At 37.5% G+C, this 17,073-nt stretch overlaps 1 protein-coding gene across 2 annotated transcripts in view; it reads left to right on the top strand.

Annotated features, from left to right (window-relative positions):
* Positions 1-15,184, top strand: part of LOC124619894 (death domain-associated protein 6-like) — a 150,318-nt gene extending 135,134 nt beyond the window's left edge. For both annotated transcript variants that reach the window (XM_047146525.1, XM_047146524.1), the window contains exon 8: positions 13,625-15,184. In XM_047146525.1, the coding sequence (XP_047002481.1) occupies positions 13,625-14,169 (545 nt within the window). In that variant the 3' untranslated portion in view covers positions 14,170-15,184. The remainder of the gene's footprint in view (positions 1-13,624) is intronic.
* Positions 15,185-17,073: the final 1,889 nt, after the last annotated feature.

The following is a 17,073-nucleotide window of genomic DNA, read 5'->3' as shown; positions in this document are numbered from 1 at the left end:
TTCAATCACAAATTACATCCGAGGCCATTCCGTCTCGATTGCAGTACTGTAAGCCTTGCTCAGCACCTGCACTGTTCATTCATCAGTTACTGACTGCCGACTCAATACTGTGCTCTCTCATTTGCCGCCCAGGCTCATGTCAACTCACTTCCATTGCAGAGGGGAATTACTCTTGGTTTTACTTTATATAATGCAAAGTCCCTAGGTATGAACCAGCTGTTACATAGTTACAGACAGACATATTTTAAAAAATCTCATCATGTAAGGAGTTAACAAAAAATATCCATGATTAAATGATATTGCCCTCCAAGTAATACAAAGAACTTAACTCACAAAGAGTAAATATTACACACAACTCTACTTCTTTATAGTAGATCAAAGACATTTCGTAATAAAGAATACACATTTTACATTACTCAGAATTAATCAGTACAAATTATTTACCATATCAATAGTAGTGTTACAACATGCAAACACATTGAAAACAGATGTAACATTTGCCCACGCGATTCCACTAGGTGCGGACAGAAGGGGTACATGAATTTCTCCCTGGCGAGGGGGAGTTGGGGGGAGGGGGAGCTGGCAGTAGCAGTAGCTTTGAAATGCCTTTGGGAGTGCTGCTTCCCATCATAATAAGAGGAGGAAGGACACACTTCCTAATCCTGGTTCAAACAGCTCAAAATATTATTTCCTAACTCTCCTAGGTCATTGTGTGCAATAGTTTTTATCACTGGCTGTGAACTGTAAAGCAGTGTGGACTTGGTAGAAATATTGGAGCACACAACCAGTGTAAGGTATTTACACATCTATCAAACACTGGAAACTCCAGATTGGAATATAAACAGTATTAGGAAAGGGATAGATTGCTGTTCACCATAAGATGACCTGTTGAGTTGCAGACAGGCACAATGAAAATACTGTTACACATTGTAGCTTTGGGACAGAATCTTCTCCAGGAAGAAAACTACACACACACACACACACACACACACACAAAAATCAAGCTACACGTCTATCGCATTTGGCGTGACTAACAATAGTGAGAAACAGCAGGAGTCTGGAAACGGGGATACAACAGTGATTTTCTGCTGTTGTCTGCTTATTCCAAGACATTTGAGGATGAGGAAAACATTATCCAATGTCAGTCAGTGGATTATTTCTCTTTAGTTTTTCTAGTATCTTGTTAAATTTTGTGATATCAAGTTTTACATAAAACTGCTTTTGAACCACTTTCGCAATTTCATGTGGTTGTAAAATAGCTAAAATCTCATCCAAATGATGGGTCCATTAATTTCAGTGTTTGAGAGTGTACGTTATTATGTGGAGCAAACCAGCCTATGAGGAAATGAATTAATGACTCAGCAAACGGCTGTCTGATGAATTCCAAGCAGATGTCTGCTATATGTGTTATTCACAGAAATATTCAAATAAATTGCTGCATATCTCTGTACTATCCATCTTACTGTATTCATTTAACTGATTCACATTATGAATGAGCTAGAAAAATTTCAGACCTGAGGACATAATCAAATCCCACTTTAAAGCATGTTTGAGGTCAGTTATTTTTATTGTATCAAAACAACTTACACACAATTCCAGATGGGAAACAATCAAACCATTTTCATATTGAGCACAATACAAACTTTGTCAGTGTCATGTGCTAACACTCAAGAGGTGTTAGACACACAATTAAATAGTGACCAATTCATACCAGGTCCTCGATAAGACAAACATGCGTCCTCAAATATCATATTCAACTATAGCGCTCCAGACATTTAAAGGGGCAATAGGTATGATGAATGCTGTAGTTACCCTCTCTTAAGTGCTGACAGCTTAGTTTATTTGTACTCCTGTATAAATCTAAATCTACACCTACGTCTACATACATGTACTCTGCAAGTCCCCATATGGTGCATGGCAGTGGCACTTTGTACCACTACTAATCATTCCCATTCCTGCTCTACTTGCAGATGAAGTGAGGGAAACATCACTGTGTATATAGTTTCATACAAGCCCTGATTTCTCTCACTTTGTCTTTGTCGTCCTTACTTAAGATGTATGTTGAGGGCATAGAATCATTCTGCAGTCTGCGAATGCTAGTACTCTGAACTTATCTGGTGGGGATCCCAAAAGCTCGATCAGTGCCCAAGAATGTGTCACTCAAGTGTTCCGTAAGCAGTCTCCATGAAGGAGGAGCTACACTATCCTAGAGTTGTCCCAGTAAAGTGAAGCTGACCATTTGCTTTTTGTTCAGGTAATCACAAGTGCTTGTTCCATTTCATGTCACTTTGCAATATTTTGCCTAGATATTTAATAAATGTCACTGTGTCAAGCACACGACTGTACACAATTTGAACAGTGTTGGATTTTTTATCCTACTCATCTGCATTAACTTAAACTTTTCCAAATTTAGAGCAAGGTTTCATTTGTCACTAAACAGTAAAACAGCTTTGTGTGGGATGTATAATTTTTTTTTTTACCTAATGCTCTCTCTCTCTCTCTCTCTCTCTCTCTCTCTCTCTCTCTCTCTCTCTCTCTCTCTATTTATTTCTAGGTATTTGTTGGGATTCATTCTGTAATGTTCCTTACACTTCAATTAGAAGTGCTTGATATTTTGGAAAATGAATGAAAATATTTTATTTCAGTTCTCAATATGCAACATTTTTGATAGGTTAAACTGTGCTGAACCAGAACCCCTGCCCTGTCTTAAGTGAACCACTTGCACACACCTTCCAGATGAATAACCTCCCTCCACTCTCCTAACAACTCTCCGAGAATAGAACTAGAAGAAATCTGCAATAACATGTGTATTTCATAAGTTTGTATAGAGAGTGGATATATTGATTTACCTTGCAGGTGGTTCACAGGAAAACTATAGTCAGTACACTTCCCATAAGAATTTTTCTAATTTTATGGTAGCAGTAATTACAAGAGCTACTCGTCAAAGGAAGATTGTTTGTTGGTTCTGCTGTGAGCATACCATCTCAGCATGTTAAAAGGAAGGTTGAAAGTGGTGTTTGATATCTTTCATGTGGTATTTCCCAGCTGGGATTTTAGACCATTTCTGTGATCTTCCTATGCTGGAAAAATAAACCCTTGACAAATTCTCTGTGGGTTTCATCTGTCACTCCCATTAATCCAGCATGGTTCAGTTCCCAGAGTGCCAAACAATAATGAAGAACTAATCAGACAGAAGTTTTGTCAATGCTCTCCTCCACTGGGCGATTAGGCTTCCTTAGGATTCTTCTACTGAAGATGTTTTCCATGCCGAAGGCAGATTTGTATGGTCATTGCTCTCTGAGTCACTCCTGATGATTGAACCTTTAGTAAGATGTTAGAATTTGCCTGGAATTCGGATCCTTGCATTTTGTTGGCAAAGTGCTACTATACTATCCAGTCACATTAATGTGACCACCTGTCAAAAGCCTGGATAAACTCCTTTTGCAGTATGAAATGTAGCCCGATTGTGGTGGTCCCATAGATTCTTGATCAGGTTAAAATACAGGGAATTTGGTGGCCAGGGGAGAATGGTCAACTCATGTTGGTGCTCTTCGAACCACGTATATACCTGCACGCTGTGTGACAAATTGCATTGTCCTGCTGGTGAATGCCATCATGCTGAGGAAGAACAAACTGTATGTAGGGGTGGACATTGTCGCTTTTGTTGATCCACCAAGGGAATGCTATGAAAACATTCCCCAAACCATAATGCTCCCTTCTGATTGCACGATGTTTGCTTCTAGACATTTCATGCTGTACACACCAATGGCCATCTGCCTGATGGTGCATGTTGTTGTTGTTGTGGTCTTCAGTCATGAGACTGGTTTGATGCAGCTCTCCATGCTAATCTATCCTGTGCAAGCTTCTTCATCTCCCAGTACCTACTGCAACCTACATCCTTCTGAATCTGCTTAGTGTATTCATCTCTTGGTCTCCCTCTACGATTTTTACCCTCCACGCTGCCCTCCAATATTAAATTGGTGATCCCTTGATGCCTCAGAACAAGTCCTACCAACCGATCCCTTCTTCTGGTCAAGTTGTGCCACAAACTTCTCTTCTCCTCAATCCTATTCAATACTTCTTCATTAGTTATGTGATCTACCCATCTAATCTTCAGCATTCTTCTGTAGCACCACATTTCGAAAGCTTCTATTCTCTTCTTGTCCAAACTATTTATCGTCCATGTTTCACTTCCATACATGGCTACACTCCATACAAATACTTTCAGAAACGACTTCCGGACACTTAAATCTATACTCTATGTTAACAAATTTCTCTTCTTCAGAAACGCTTTCCTTGCCATTGCCACTCTACATTTTATATCCTCTCTACTTCGACCATCATCAGTTATTTTGCTCCCTAAATAGCAAAACTCCTTTACTACTTTAAGTGTCCCATTTCCTAATCTAATTCCTTCAGCATCACCCGACTTAATTCGACTACATTCCATTATCCTCGTTTTGCTATTGTTGATGTTCATCTTATATCCTCCTTTCAAGACACTATCTATTCCGTTCAACTGCTCTTCCAAGTCCTTTGCTGTCTCTGACAGAATTACAATGTCATCAGCGAACCTCAAAGTTTTTATTTCTTCTCCATGGATTTTAATACCTACTCCGAATTTTTCTTTTGTTTCCTTCACTGCTTGCTCAATATACAGATTGAATAACATCGGGGAGAGACTACAACCCTGTCTCACTCCCTTCCCAACCACTGCTTCCCTTTCATGTCCCTCGACTCTTATAACTGTCATCTGCTTTCTGTACAAATTGTAAATAGCCGTTCGCTCCCTGTATTTTACCCCTGCCACCTTCAGAATTTGAAAGAGAGTATTCCAGTCAACATTGTCAAAAGCTTTCTCTAAGTCTACAAATGCTAGAAATGTAGGTTTTCCCTTCCTTAATCTAGCTTCTAAGATAAGTCGTAGGGTCAGTATTGCCTCACGTGTTCCAACATTTCTACGGAATCCAAACTGATCTTCCCCGAGGTCGGCTTATACTAGTTTTTCCATTCGTCTGTAAAGAATTCGCGTTAGTATTTTGCAGCTGTGACTTATTAAACTGATAGTTCGGTAATTTTCACATCTGTCAACACCTGCTTTCTTTGGGATTGGAATTATTATATTCTTCTTGAAGTCTGAGGGTATTTCGCCTGTTTCATACATCTTGCTCACCAGATGGTAGAGTTTTGTCAGGACTGGCTCTCCCAAGGCCGTCAGTAGTTCCAATGGAATGTTGTGTACTCCCGGGGCCTTGTTTCGACTCGGGTCTTTCAGTGTTCTGTCAAACTCTTCACGCAGTATTGTATCTCCCATTTCATCTTCATCTACATTCTCTTCCATTTCCAGAATATTGTCCTCAAGTACGTCACCCTTGTATAGACACTCTATATACTCCTTCCACTTTTCTGCTTTCCTCTCTTTGCTTAGAACTGGGTTTCCATCTGAGCTCTTGATGTTCATACAAGTGGTTCTCTTTTTTCCAAAGGTCTCTTTAATTTTCCTGTAGGCAGTATCTATCTTACCCCAAGTCAGATAAGCCTCTACATCCTTACATTTGTCCTCTAGCCATCCCTGCTTAGCCATTTTGCACTTCCTGTCAATCTCATTTTTGAAACGTTTGTATTCCTTTTTGCCTTCTTCATTTACTGCATTTTTATATTTTCTCCTTTCATCAATTAAATTCAATATTTCTTCTGTTACCCATGGATTTCTACTAGCCCTCATCTTTTTACCTACTTGATCGTCTGCTGCCTTCACTACTTCATCCCTCAGAGCTACCCATACTTCTTCTTCTGTATTTCTTTCCCCCATTCCTGTCAAGTGTTTGCTCGCCCTGAAAATCTGTACAACCTCTGGTTTAGTCAGTTTATCCAGGTCCCATCTCCTTAAATTCCCACCTTTTTGCAGTTTCTTCAGTTTTAATCTACAGTTCATAACCAATAGATTGTGGTCAGAGTCCACATCTGCCCCTGGAAATGTCCTACAATTTAAAACCTGGTTCCTAAATCTCTGTCTTACCATTATATAATCTATCTGATACCTTCTATTGTCTCCAGGATTCTTCCATGTATACAACCTTCTTTTATGATTCTTGAATCAAGTGTTAGCTATGATTAAGTTGTGCTCTGTGCATAATTCTACCAGGCGGCTTCCTCTTTCATTTCTCTCCCCCAATCCATATTCACCCACTATGTTTCCTTCTCTCCCTTTTCCTACTCTCGAATTCCAGTCACCCATGACTATTAAATTTTCGTCTCCCTTCACTACCTGAATAATTTCTTTTATCTCATCATACATTTCATCAATTTCTTCATCATCGGCAGAGCTAGTTGGCATATAAACTTGTACTACTGTACTGTAGTAGGCATGGGCTTCGTGTCTATCTTGGCCACAATAATGTGTTCACTATGCTGTTGGTAGTAGCTTACCCGCACTCCTATTTTTTTATTCATTATTAAACTTACTCCTGCATTACCCCTATTTGATTTTGTATATATAGCCCTGTATTCATGGTGCATAAAATGTGAATAATCTGAAAAGGCCATGTGTTGCCACTCCTTGGATGTGCAGTTGCAGTATCGGTGTGCAAATTCCAGCCCCTGTTGCTTATGGGTAACAGTCAGTATGGGTGCATGAATTAACCTGCTGTGGTGGCCCATATGCAGTATCTTCCACTAATCAGTGTTGAAGAGACACTGTTGGTGGCCCTTTTGTTCATCTGAGTGGTCAGTGCTCAATAGTTTCATGTCTGTTCACCCATTCATATCTCGACAGTCATCGTCGCCCATGTCATCTATGAACCATGGTGCAACACAGTTGCCGTGGTGCTGGTTTTGGTTGGCACCATTTTTCCACACCCAATATAATTTAATTACAGCAGCATGCAAACAGTTTACAAACTTAACCATTTCTATAGGTCTTGCACCCTAGGCCTGAAAGCCAATCATCGTCTTTTTGGATGTCAGATAAATCACTCTGTTTCTGCATTATGACGATGACAGCAGTGTTTCCAGTGACCCTGTGGCTCACTTCATATACCCTCCACTGTCAGTGCTGCCACCTGCTGTTTGTAAGTGGTTATTGCGTATTGAAGCTGAAAATAGGTGATGGCCACTTTAATGTGACTGGACCATGTAATTGCACTATGTGAGTATGCCTCATTGACCAAATCAAAGTTTCAGCTTGCTACTTGGAGGGAGTTTTAACCTTAACAGCAGCGGTGTTATCAGAATAAAGCACAAGTTATTTATAATTAACTCACAGAAAGTAACTGTTCTTGGCTTGACTGGAAATACACAAAATGAAAAACTTCTGGAGATGGATACCTTGTGATCAATACAGCATTCTGAAAGACTGTTCGGTAACTCACACATCAGTACAAGAGAAATATGACTGGGAGGGTCTTGGATGTGAACCATGCTCTTGGTGCACCCATAAGCTGTTGGCTCAGCCACTGAAAGCACAGCTAGAAGTTGAGCAGTGAGTGAAGACAGTACTGCATTAGGCAGGTAGGAAAGTCTGTGCACTAGCCATATGTCGATGATAGTTAATAATAAAGTCCAAATCATGGTCCAAGAAAATCATGTAGTGCAGGGTTGTCATCAAAGGACACACCAGAGAGCTTGCTGTAAACGCTGGCTTGTTGTGGTTGGGGAAGCTGGGCCATGGTGAGCACAGAAATCACTTAATATTTTTATTTCATCTACAGTAACTGCAATAGAAAGTTGAAACTCCATGAGTCACATAATTACATTAGTTGTTTCTGTAATTTTTCTATTTGTTCTCACAGTAACAGTTTTGGGACAAATACTGGTAAAGCTCTGTCTCTTGTGCCCACTGTCCACCATGTAGGGATAGAGTTAGAAATTGCTTGGGACACTATGAGCACACATTTGGGAAGGTAAATTATTGACGTAAAGACTTCTTTTCTCATAATTAACACATTTATTTCATTGTTAGACATATATTTTCACATGTTTACTGAACATTGTAGTGGTACAAAGAGACTTTTTTTGTGGATTATTCTGCATAGTGAAATGGTTGCCACTTTTATGTGATTTCTTCAGGTAGGACACTTGTGTAATTTTTTTCTCATTGTTGGTAGAAGTGATTATGGCAACAAAGTGCCGAAATGGGATCTGTTTTTTGCAATGTATTCCCCTTCACCACTACATAATCATCTTGTTTGAGATCTTCAGTGAGCATTGTGAATATATTGTGATCTCCATCACTACTACAGAAATCAGTGTCGTCCATTGTCTGTGTCATCCAACTCAAGTTGCATTTCTGCCCGAGAGTCATTACTTTCAAAAATAAGCTGCATTTTGGCTCTGGCTGTTTGCTTCTCAGGGATCATATCTTTTGCAGTTCCCTTTGCTTCCTTCTACTTTTGTTCAACAAGTATTTGTTTTTCTGGGATGTCTGTCAGGATTCATGTTTTGCCTTTTTTTCCTTCTGGCAATTGAACTTTACTTTGGTTGTGCCTTTGTGGGTGGACTAGTTTCTTGGGGTTTGACAGACAAGCATGATGCTCTCAGGTTTGACAGACAAGCATGATGCTCTGCTGGTATCATCTCTTGAAGGCCAAGGTGTGGCCTTTTATTGCAATTTCCTGGACTCGTCTGAAGGTTGATAAAACACTTACATAATCAACTTTTTCATTAATTGCATCATAGTTCTCTTTCTCATTTTCCTCAGTTGTTTCATGCTGCATTACAGAAGCAGACAGGAAATCTTGCTCTGTAAAAATATTTGTGTTAAGAGGGTAGATGCTTATGCACTGGAATCCTGATATGATATTGGATACTGTGAATGCCATCAGATATGCTCTTTCAGTTAAGTGCTGCAACATTTTTGAATCTGATAGTCTTTTCAGGGTTCATTTTCATAAAGTTGTCAGAAGCCCTGTAATAAAACCTCTTAAAATGACCATAAACAGTTCTGTCTAGAGGTTGTAGTTTGTGGCTATAATGAGATTGGAGTGTCAGAATTGTCACACCATTCTGCATTACTGTGTCCATACAATCTATATTGAGATGGCTTCCATGATTGTCATAAATCAACAAAACTGGGTCGTTACGAGATGCACTAGAACATTTAACAACATGGTTCATGTAATTACGTGAACAAAATTTCCCCCCTGACTTCTGAGCTAACCTTACCGTTTATGGTGGTACGCCATATAGTTTGTGTTCTGGATAATGAACTGTAGGGAATATTATTGCAGGTGAAATAGAATTCCTCAATGCAGTTACACAAGAAGTTAGGGTAACAAGTTGGCCATGTCCAATTGGTGTACAACGTACTACCTACTTTTTTTGCTGGTGTCTGCATAAGAACGCTCCCACATCCTGGGGGCTGGCACTAGTTGCTCATGATAATGATGTAGGCTGTAGCTTCCTCAAACTCAGTGAATGATGTCGTTTTAAAAGCCTGGACCAGCTCGTTTATTTGTCTCCCAATTTTCAAGCATTCTGATATTACTGCGAGCTGCTGTCTCATATGTCAGCTTAGCAAGCTGTGTAATGGTATACCATGCAGCATGTCAGCAGATACTTCAGCATACTCTTGTAAAAGTGATTTTGCTCCAATGTAAAAACTTGTTTAAAATTATACTTTGGATAAAACCGAACTTCTTCAAAGGCTGGTGCAGCCTTTGCTTTGTTTACATATCTGGAAAAATAAATTTGTGAATTAGTGTAGCTTTTAGATTTATATACATGTTTCATATTGCAGTTTCAAATTTGGCTATAGATAAATTACGTTAGTGTGCTGTGCAAGTGTCTATTTAGGAATTCCGTATTCTTTAGATGCTGCAAGCACAGCATAACTATCGTTTAGGAAAGCTTGTACAACTTCTTTCATCCTGTCTTCAGGTGTCATGCGATATTAGTTTTCCTTTTCCTATTCTGAATCATATTTCTTGAAACATGAGAGAGGGGAGAGGAGAAGGCTACAGAACAATAATTTTAATGATAGTGAAACACACTGGGCAGTATGTCCAATGTGCCCCTAGCATCAGTTGCCCGTTGTGCCCCATACATAAAGTATGCAAAACTCACTACATAATAAAATTAGAAGTACTTGTACGATCAATTTCAGTGCTTCAATATCCTTTCCAAATTTACTGCATTCACATTTACTGCTTTTGACTTTCATGGACAATAAGTTGTACAAGTAGAAATGTTTTTATTTCATGGAAATCTTGCAAAAAATGAGGTTCAGACACACTTGCGACATTTTGCCAGTAGTGCAGCAAGTGGCCACCTTGAAAAATCAGTTGGTGTTACCAACATATGAATACCTTACCTTGGTGAAATCACAATACCCTACTCTCACATATAGACGTTTTTAATAATGAACTTATCATTGTGCCCCTATGCGTACTGTACGAGTGAGACTGTGGTGGTCCGTGGCAACCCTTAAATCTACTATGAATGTTTTGGTATGTGATATGGCACTGTGATTGTGTCTTTCTATGGTGTGCCCTAAAGACCTCATTGGACTTATGTGTAATTATCGATTGATTTGTCAATATGTCCAGTGTGATTACAAGAAGTATCATTAGACAGTTCTTCTTGTATCCTGTGTTTACTTAGCAGTGGGGAAACCTGAAAATATCAAGTCTTTTTGCCAATTTATACAAAGTATTTTTAATTTAGTTCGTTAGTTAGTTACATTCAGGATGTTGTATCTTTATCAAGTTCTGAGGGTACCAGTGGTATTTCTGTTCTCCGGAATCAACTGATTTTATGGCAGACTGATATACAGAATTTTGTAACAGCCAAAGAAAAAAAAATCTATTTGTTATTAATGTTATTGACTGTTTAAATCATGGTGTGCTTGAAATATGAAAGTCAGTGTTGTGTTACTCTTAGAACACCACCTGTCATCCCTTCTCTGTCCAGTATTTACAATGTATATATAGTTTTGAAATAATCATTATACTTATTTGAGATACTTATGTTTTTTCTATACACATTATTATTATTATTGTTATCTTTACTTTCTCAGACGTTAAGTCTGGTTAAGAATGGAGTGACGCGGACCTTTATCAAGTGTCACTTCCTTTTAACTGTACGGTATATGTTATATTGCATTTAGGAACTTTTGGGTAATTGAACATGTATTATTATTATTATTATTATTCTTTACTTTCTCAGACGTTAAGTCTGGTTAAAAATGGAAAGTGACGCGGACCTTGATCAAGCGTCACTTCCTTTTAACTGTATGGTATGTGTTATATTGCATTTAGGAACTTTCGGGTAATTGAACATGTATCAATAATTACTGATTTCTGTAGTTGTATATATAAGTTTGGATGTAGCTGTATTGCATTGATGTACTGGTGGATATTGTGTGGTATGACTCCTGTAGTTGATAGTATAATTGGTATAATGTCAACTTTATCCTGATGCCACATATCCTTGACTTCCTCAGCCAGTTGGATGTATTTTTCAATTTTTTCTCCTGTTTTCTTCTGTATATTTGTTGTATTGGATATGGATATTTCGATTAGTTGTGTTAATTTCTTCTATTTATTGGTGAGTATGATGTCAGGTTTGTTATGTGGTGTTGTTTTATCTGTTATAATGGTTCTGTTCCAGTATAATTTGTATTCATCATTCTCCAGTACATTTTGTGGTGCATACTTGTATGTGGGAACGTGTTGTTTTATAAGTTTATGTTGTAAGGCAAGCTGTTGATGTATTATTTTTGCTACATTGTCATGTCTTCTGGGGTATTCTGTAATTGCCAGTATTGTACATCCGCTTGTGATGTGATCTACTGTTTCTATTTGTTGTTTGCAAAGTCTGCATTTATCTGTTGTGGTATTGGGATCTTTAATAATATGCTTGCTGTAATATCTGGTGTTTATTGTTTGATCCTGTATTGCAATCATGAATCCTTCTGTCTCACTGTATATATTGCCTTTTCTTAGCCATGTGTTGGATGCGTCTTGATCGATGTGTGGCTGTGTTAAATGATACGGGTGCTTGCCATGTAGTGTTTTTTTTCCAATTTATTTTCTTCGTGTCTGTTGATGTTATGTGATCTAAGGGGTTGTAGAAGTGGTTATGAAATTGCAATGGTGTAGCCAATGTATTTATATGAGTGATTGGTTTGTGTATTTTGCTAGTTTCTGCTTGTTCTATAAAGAATTTTCTTAAATTGTCTACCTGTCCATAATGCAGGTTTTTTATGTCGATAAATCCCCTTCCTCATTCCTTTCTGCTTAATGTGAATCTTTCTGTTGCTGAATGTATGTGATGTATTCTATATTTGTGGCATTGTGATCGTGTAAGTGTATTGAGCGCTTCTAGGTCTGTGTTACTCCATTTCACTACTCCAAATGAGTAGGTCAATATTGGTATAGCATAAGTATTTATAGCTTTTGTCTTGTTTCTTGCTGTCAATTCTGTTTTCAGTATTTTTGTTAGTCTTTGTCTATATTTTTCTTTTAGTTCTTCTTTAATATTTGTATTATCTATTCCTATTTTTTGTCTGTATCCTAGATATTTATAGGCATCTGTTTTTTCCATCGCTTCTATGCAGTCGCTGTGGTTATCCAGTATGTAATCTTCTTGTTTAGTGTGTTTTCCCTTAACTATGCTATTTTTCTTACATTTGTCTGTTCCAAAAGCCATATTTATATCATTGCTGAATACTTCTGTTATCTTTAGTAATTGGTTGAGTTGTTGATTTGTTGCTGCCAGTAGTTTTAGATCATCCATGTATAGCAAATGTGTGATTTTGTGTGGGTATGTTCCAGTAATATTGTATCCATAATTTGTATTATTTAGCATGTTGGATAGTGTGTTCAGGGCAAGGCAGAACCAGATAGGACTTAATGAGTCTCCTTGGTATATTCCACGCTTAATCTGTATTGGCTGTGATGTGATATTATTTGAATTTGTTTGGATATTAAGTGTGGTTTTCCAATTTTTCATTACTATGTTTAGGAACTGTATCAATTTAGGAGCTACTTTGTATATTTCTAATATTTGTAGTAACCATGAGTGGGGTACACTATCAAAAGCTTTTTGGTAATCAATGTATGCATAGTGTAGTGACCTTTGCTTAGTTTTAGCTTGATATGTCACCTCTGTATCTATTATCAGTTGCTCTTTACATCCTCGTGCTCCTTTGCAACAGCCTTTTTGTTCTTCGTTTATAATTTTGTTCTGTGTTGTATGTGTCATTAATTTCTGTGTAATGACTGAAGTTAATATTTTGTATATTGTTGGTAGGCATGTTATGGGGCGATATTTTGCTGGGTTTGCTGTGTCTGCTTATTATTATTATTATTATTTTCATTATTATCATCCATTGTTTGTTTCTATACATGGTTATTTCTGTGGTTTGTGCTGGACTGTATACCTCTTCGTAATGTGACTTGTACATACAGCTGTACAAAATGAACAAAGGATGAACAAATGTTATAATAATAAAAGTTGCAGATTTTTCAATAACAATGCATTTCTAGTTGGCTAGAAAAACTAGACAGTTAAGGTGTAACATTTGAGGGTTGTTTAACCTGAAAAGGATATTTAGTTAGCAAAGTTGCTTATTCAGAATTTTGAGAAAAACCTTTGAAGCCTTGTTTTTTATTAATTGTTTCAGATATGGATAACAATGACAATGATACCAGTGAAAATGAAGAAGAATCCAATGATGAGGGTGATGGCAACGTGGATGGAGAAGACCGACAGACAGAGGAAACTGTGTGTGAATATAATAACAGCAAACAAGCAGAAAATGAAGAAGAAATTGTGGTAATTCATGAACAAAAATCAGAACATAATACTGACAATAAGGCAAAGTTACTTCGTGAAGCAGAAAGGAGCAAAAAGAATGAAAAATGTAATTTGCTACAGGAATCACCAAGAAGAGAACTTAAAGAGAGAGTGGTAATTGCCACAGCTTCAATCAAAGTTGAAGCACATGGTATGCCACATAAAATCGATGTTAGGGTGTCAAATTGTTCTTCTGAAATGAGACCTTCTAAACTGCAGGACAGACATAATGGTATGCTGCAAAAATGTGAACAGTCCAAGAATAATACATCAGAATTTCATTCACATGAATCAAAAGAGGTGGAAAGGCACTTAACAACACATCCAGAGATTGATACTGACAGTGATAATGATGTCATTATCTTAGAGTGACAGTAAGCCAGTGTTTTTACCCACTGGTGATGACATTTGAGTACCAACCAAATATTTAACATCAACAGTGCTTGCTTTGCACATGAAGGTTATTTACTCTTTAGTTGTAAGTTTTTAATATGTATACAGTTAATATATATACATTTGGTGCAGCTAGAAAGGGCACATATATTATTTTTTGCCCTTTGTAATCAGGTGTGATTTTTTATTTGTGATTTGTACAGAAAATTTTATTAGACTCAATTTATATATTGAAAGTATAGGTTCTTGAAAACAGTCATATATTTATATAAAGGGCTTGTACTGAATTAAATAAAATACCGCCATTCTGTCTAACAGAAGGTGGCATAATGGCATGGTGAAAAGTTCTCAGCCTGGCAGTGAAAGTTTTGTGTTTCTGTTAAATCAAAAATGCTCTTTATGCTTTGACATAGTCGTATTTTAAGTCAGTACCCTCTCTGTTATGTTATTCTAATCCATTTACAGCTACCATAACGTGTTTGGTGGATTTGAAACATTTTCCAGTAACAAACTTCTTCAGATGTGGGAAAAGGTTAGTCAGCATCATACTTTTCACCCATTTGCTGTTCATATTCCACATCACTCTATCTTATTTTATGGACTGACGAATCAGGCTTCTCAGCAAATTACGGTTCTTAAACTTCTCTTCTTCTGGGATGATGTTTTGGGTATGTCCTCTTTGCTCAATGTCAGACTTCACTATGTTCTTGTACCTGAGTTTTGGTCTACCTTTTGGTCTTTTGTTTCTGATATTCAGATCATAGAGTAGTCTCATTAACCTTTAGCATCCCTGCATCACATATGCCCGTACCATCTCAGTTATTATGAGATTATTTTATCTTGTAGGCGTACAGACTTGAGTCTGCTTTCAGATTTCCTCATTCCAGTTTCTATCCCTTCATTTCTTTCTGACCATACTATGAAGAAACCACCGCTTAACTGTCTCAATTCATCTGAAGCTTTTACTTCTTTCACAACAGTACATCAAAATGGACATGTGATAATATTAAAGGAGACAACTCACCGAAAGCAGTAGCATTGAGTTGTCAATAGACGCTCACAAAAAGAAAGAAAACTTGCTAGCTTTTGGAGTAATCCTTCTGTGAGCTAGAGTAAAATTCACACACACACACACACACACACACACACACACACACACACACAAACAAACAAACACGTACGCACTTATGCACCTATTTTCCTACATAGTGCCAGCTGGGCTCGCCTGCTCCATGTAAGGGCATAGACATGTGTATGTGTGCGTGTGCATTTTTTGTGTGGCTTTTACTTTACCTCTTAGAAGGATTATTCTAAAAGCTTGCAAGTTTTGTTTCTTTTTGTGTGTGCCTCTACGCGAGTCAACACGTCTGCTTTGAGTGAGAGGCTTACTTTAATCCAAAAGTATTTATATTCTAACAGTACTTTCCTACACCATATAATAGGTTTCGTAGATAACTCAGTTACATTTTAATGGTACTTTCTTATCCCATATTAGGTCTTCAACTGTTTGATCGAAGTTAGAATCTGCTTGAATTCTGTGGGTGTGATTTCTTTGTCTACACCAGTATCGAAAAGAACACTACCAAGATAGTTAAAACAGTAGGTTATCTGTTGTTTCCCTCCAGTTCAACATGTCCTACTGTTGCCCATATCTTTTCATGACCATTGCCTCACTTTTCTTGTGGCTGAAAATGAGACCACATACTTTAGCAGCTTCTGCCCAGGTGTTTATTTGATCTTGAAGGCCTTATTTAGAGTTGTTCTGCAGAATATACATCATTGGCAAACAAAATGGTTTTCAGTTTTTCGTTGCCGATGATTTGGTGTAATTTTCTCTATATCTTTTTCATTTCCATAATGAAAAGAAGAGGAGGCAGATCTCCATCTTGCCTTAACCCATACTTCATGTCAAAGATTTTAGCCATTCCCACAGGTGTTTTGTCTTTACTGTGGGTATCTTAGTTCAAATTATTGATCCTGTGTACCATGCCATCTTATATTCCGCTTTTCTTCAGTGTTTCCCACATATATTCCCTGTTCACAACATCAAACACCTTCTTTATATCCTGGAAGGTGAATCATAGGTCTAATTTGTGTACATGGTATTTTTTCATTAATTAGCGGAGAGCAAAAATGAAATCAGTTGTTGACCTTCATTTCCTGAATCCATATTGTTCTTCCAAGAGTTTTCTTCAATGAGGGGTGTGATCTTATGTTCTACAATTTCTTCATAATGTTCACTCACTTGAGATGTGACATTGATACCTCTGTAGTTACAATATTTTGTTCTATCAGTGTTCCTGAAAATTGGGATAATGATGCGAATTTTCCAGTCAACAAATAGACCTATCTTCCTTTTTCCCATGTGTCTCAAACTTTCAGTGGATTCCTTGTTTTCCAGCAACTCTTATGGCTTCAATCATTTCACCATGTAGTAAATTTGGTTTTTTGGTAGGTAGTTTATTTTTTAAAGTTTAGGGGGACAGGAACTCGTGAATGAGACTACCCCTGATTTTCGATCCGAAGTAAAATTGCCAAAAGAAAATTTATTTCTATGTGAACAAATTTCTATTAAAGTTTTCTAAGTCGCCAAAAGAAAGTGTTTTTAATGCAGTATTGAGAATGTAACTTTTCACGACCGTATCGGACAATATGGGTCAATTTACTACAGAAATAACAACCTTGGATAATTTTTGAGATTTAACAGAGTGAATTTGCTTTTAGAATCCCTTTTTACCTAATTTTACAGTAGGCTGTGTAGATCTTCGTTTTCTCTTGATAGCTGCTGGTCAGGCTATTGTCTCCATTGATTTTCTCCCTCCGATTCTTGAAGTAGGTAGGTATGGAAATGATTTTTTTCTAACTCTTGATCTTTCTGTTTTC

This window comes from Schistocerca americana, chromosome 6, assembly GCF_021461395.2.
Source record: "Schistocerca americana isolate TAMUIC-IGC-003095 chromosome 6, iqSchAmer2.1, whole genome shotgun sequence".
In the NCBI taxonomy this organism is placed as follows: domain Eukaryota; kingdom Metazoa; phylum Arthropoda; class Insecta; order Orthoptera; family Acrididae; genus Schistocerca; species Schistocerca americana.
Note: the sequence above shows the minus strand (reverse complement) of the source record. Positions and strands in the feature narration are given on the sequence as shown.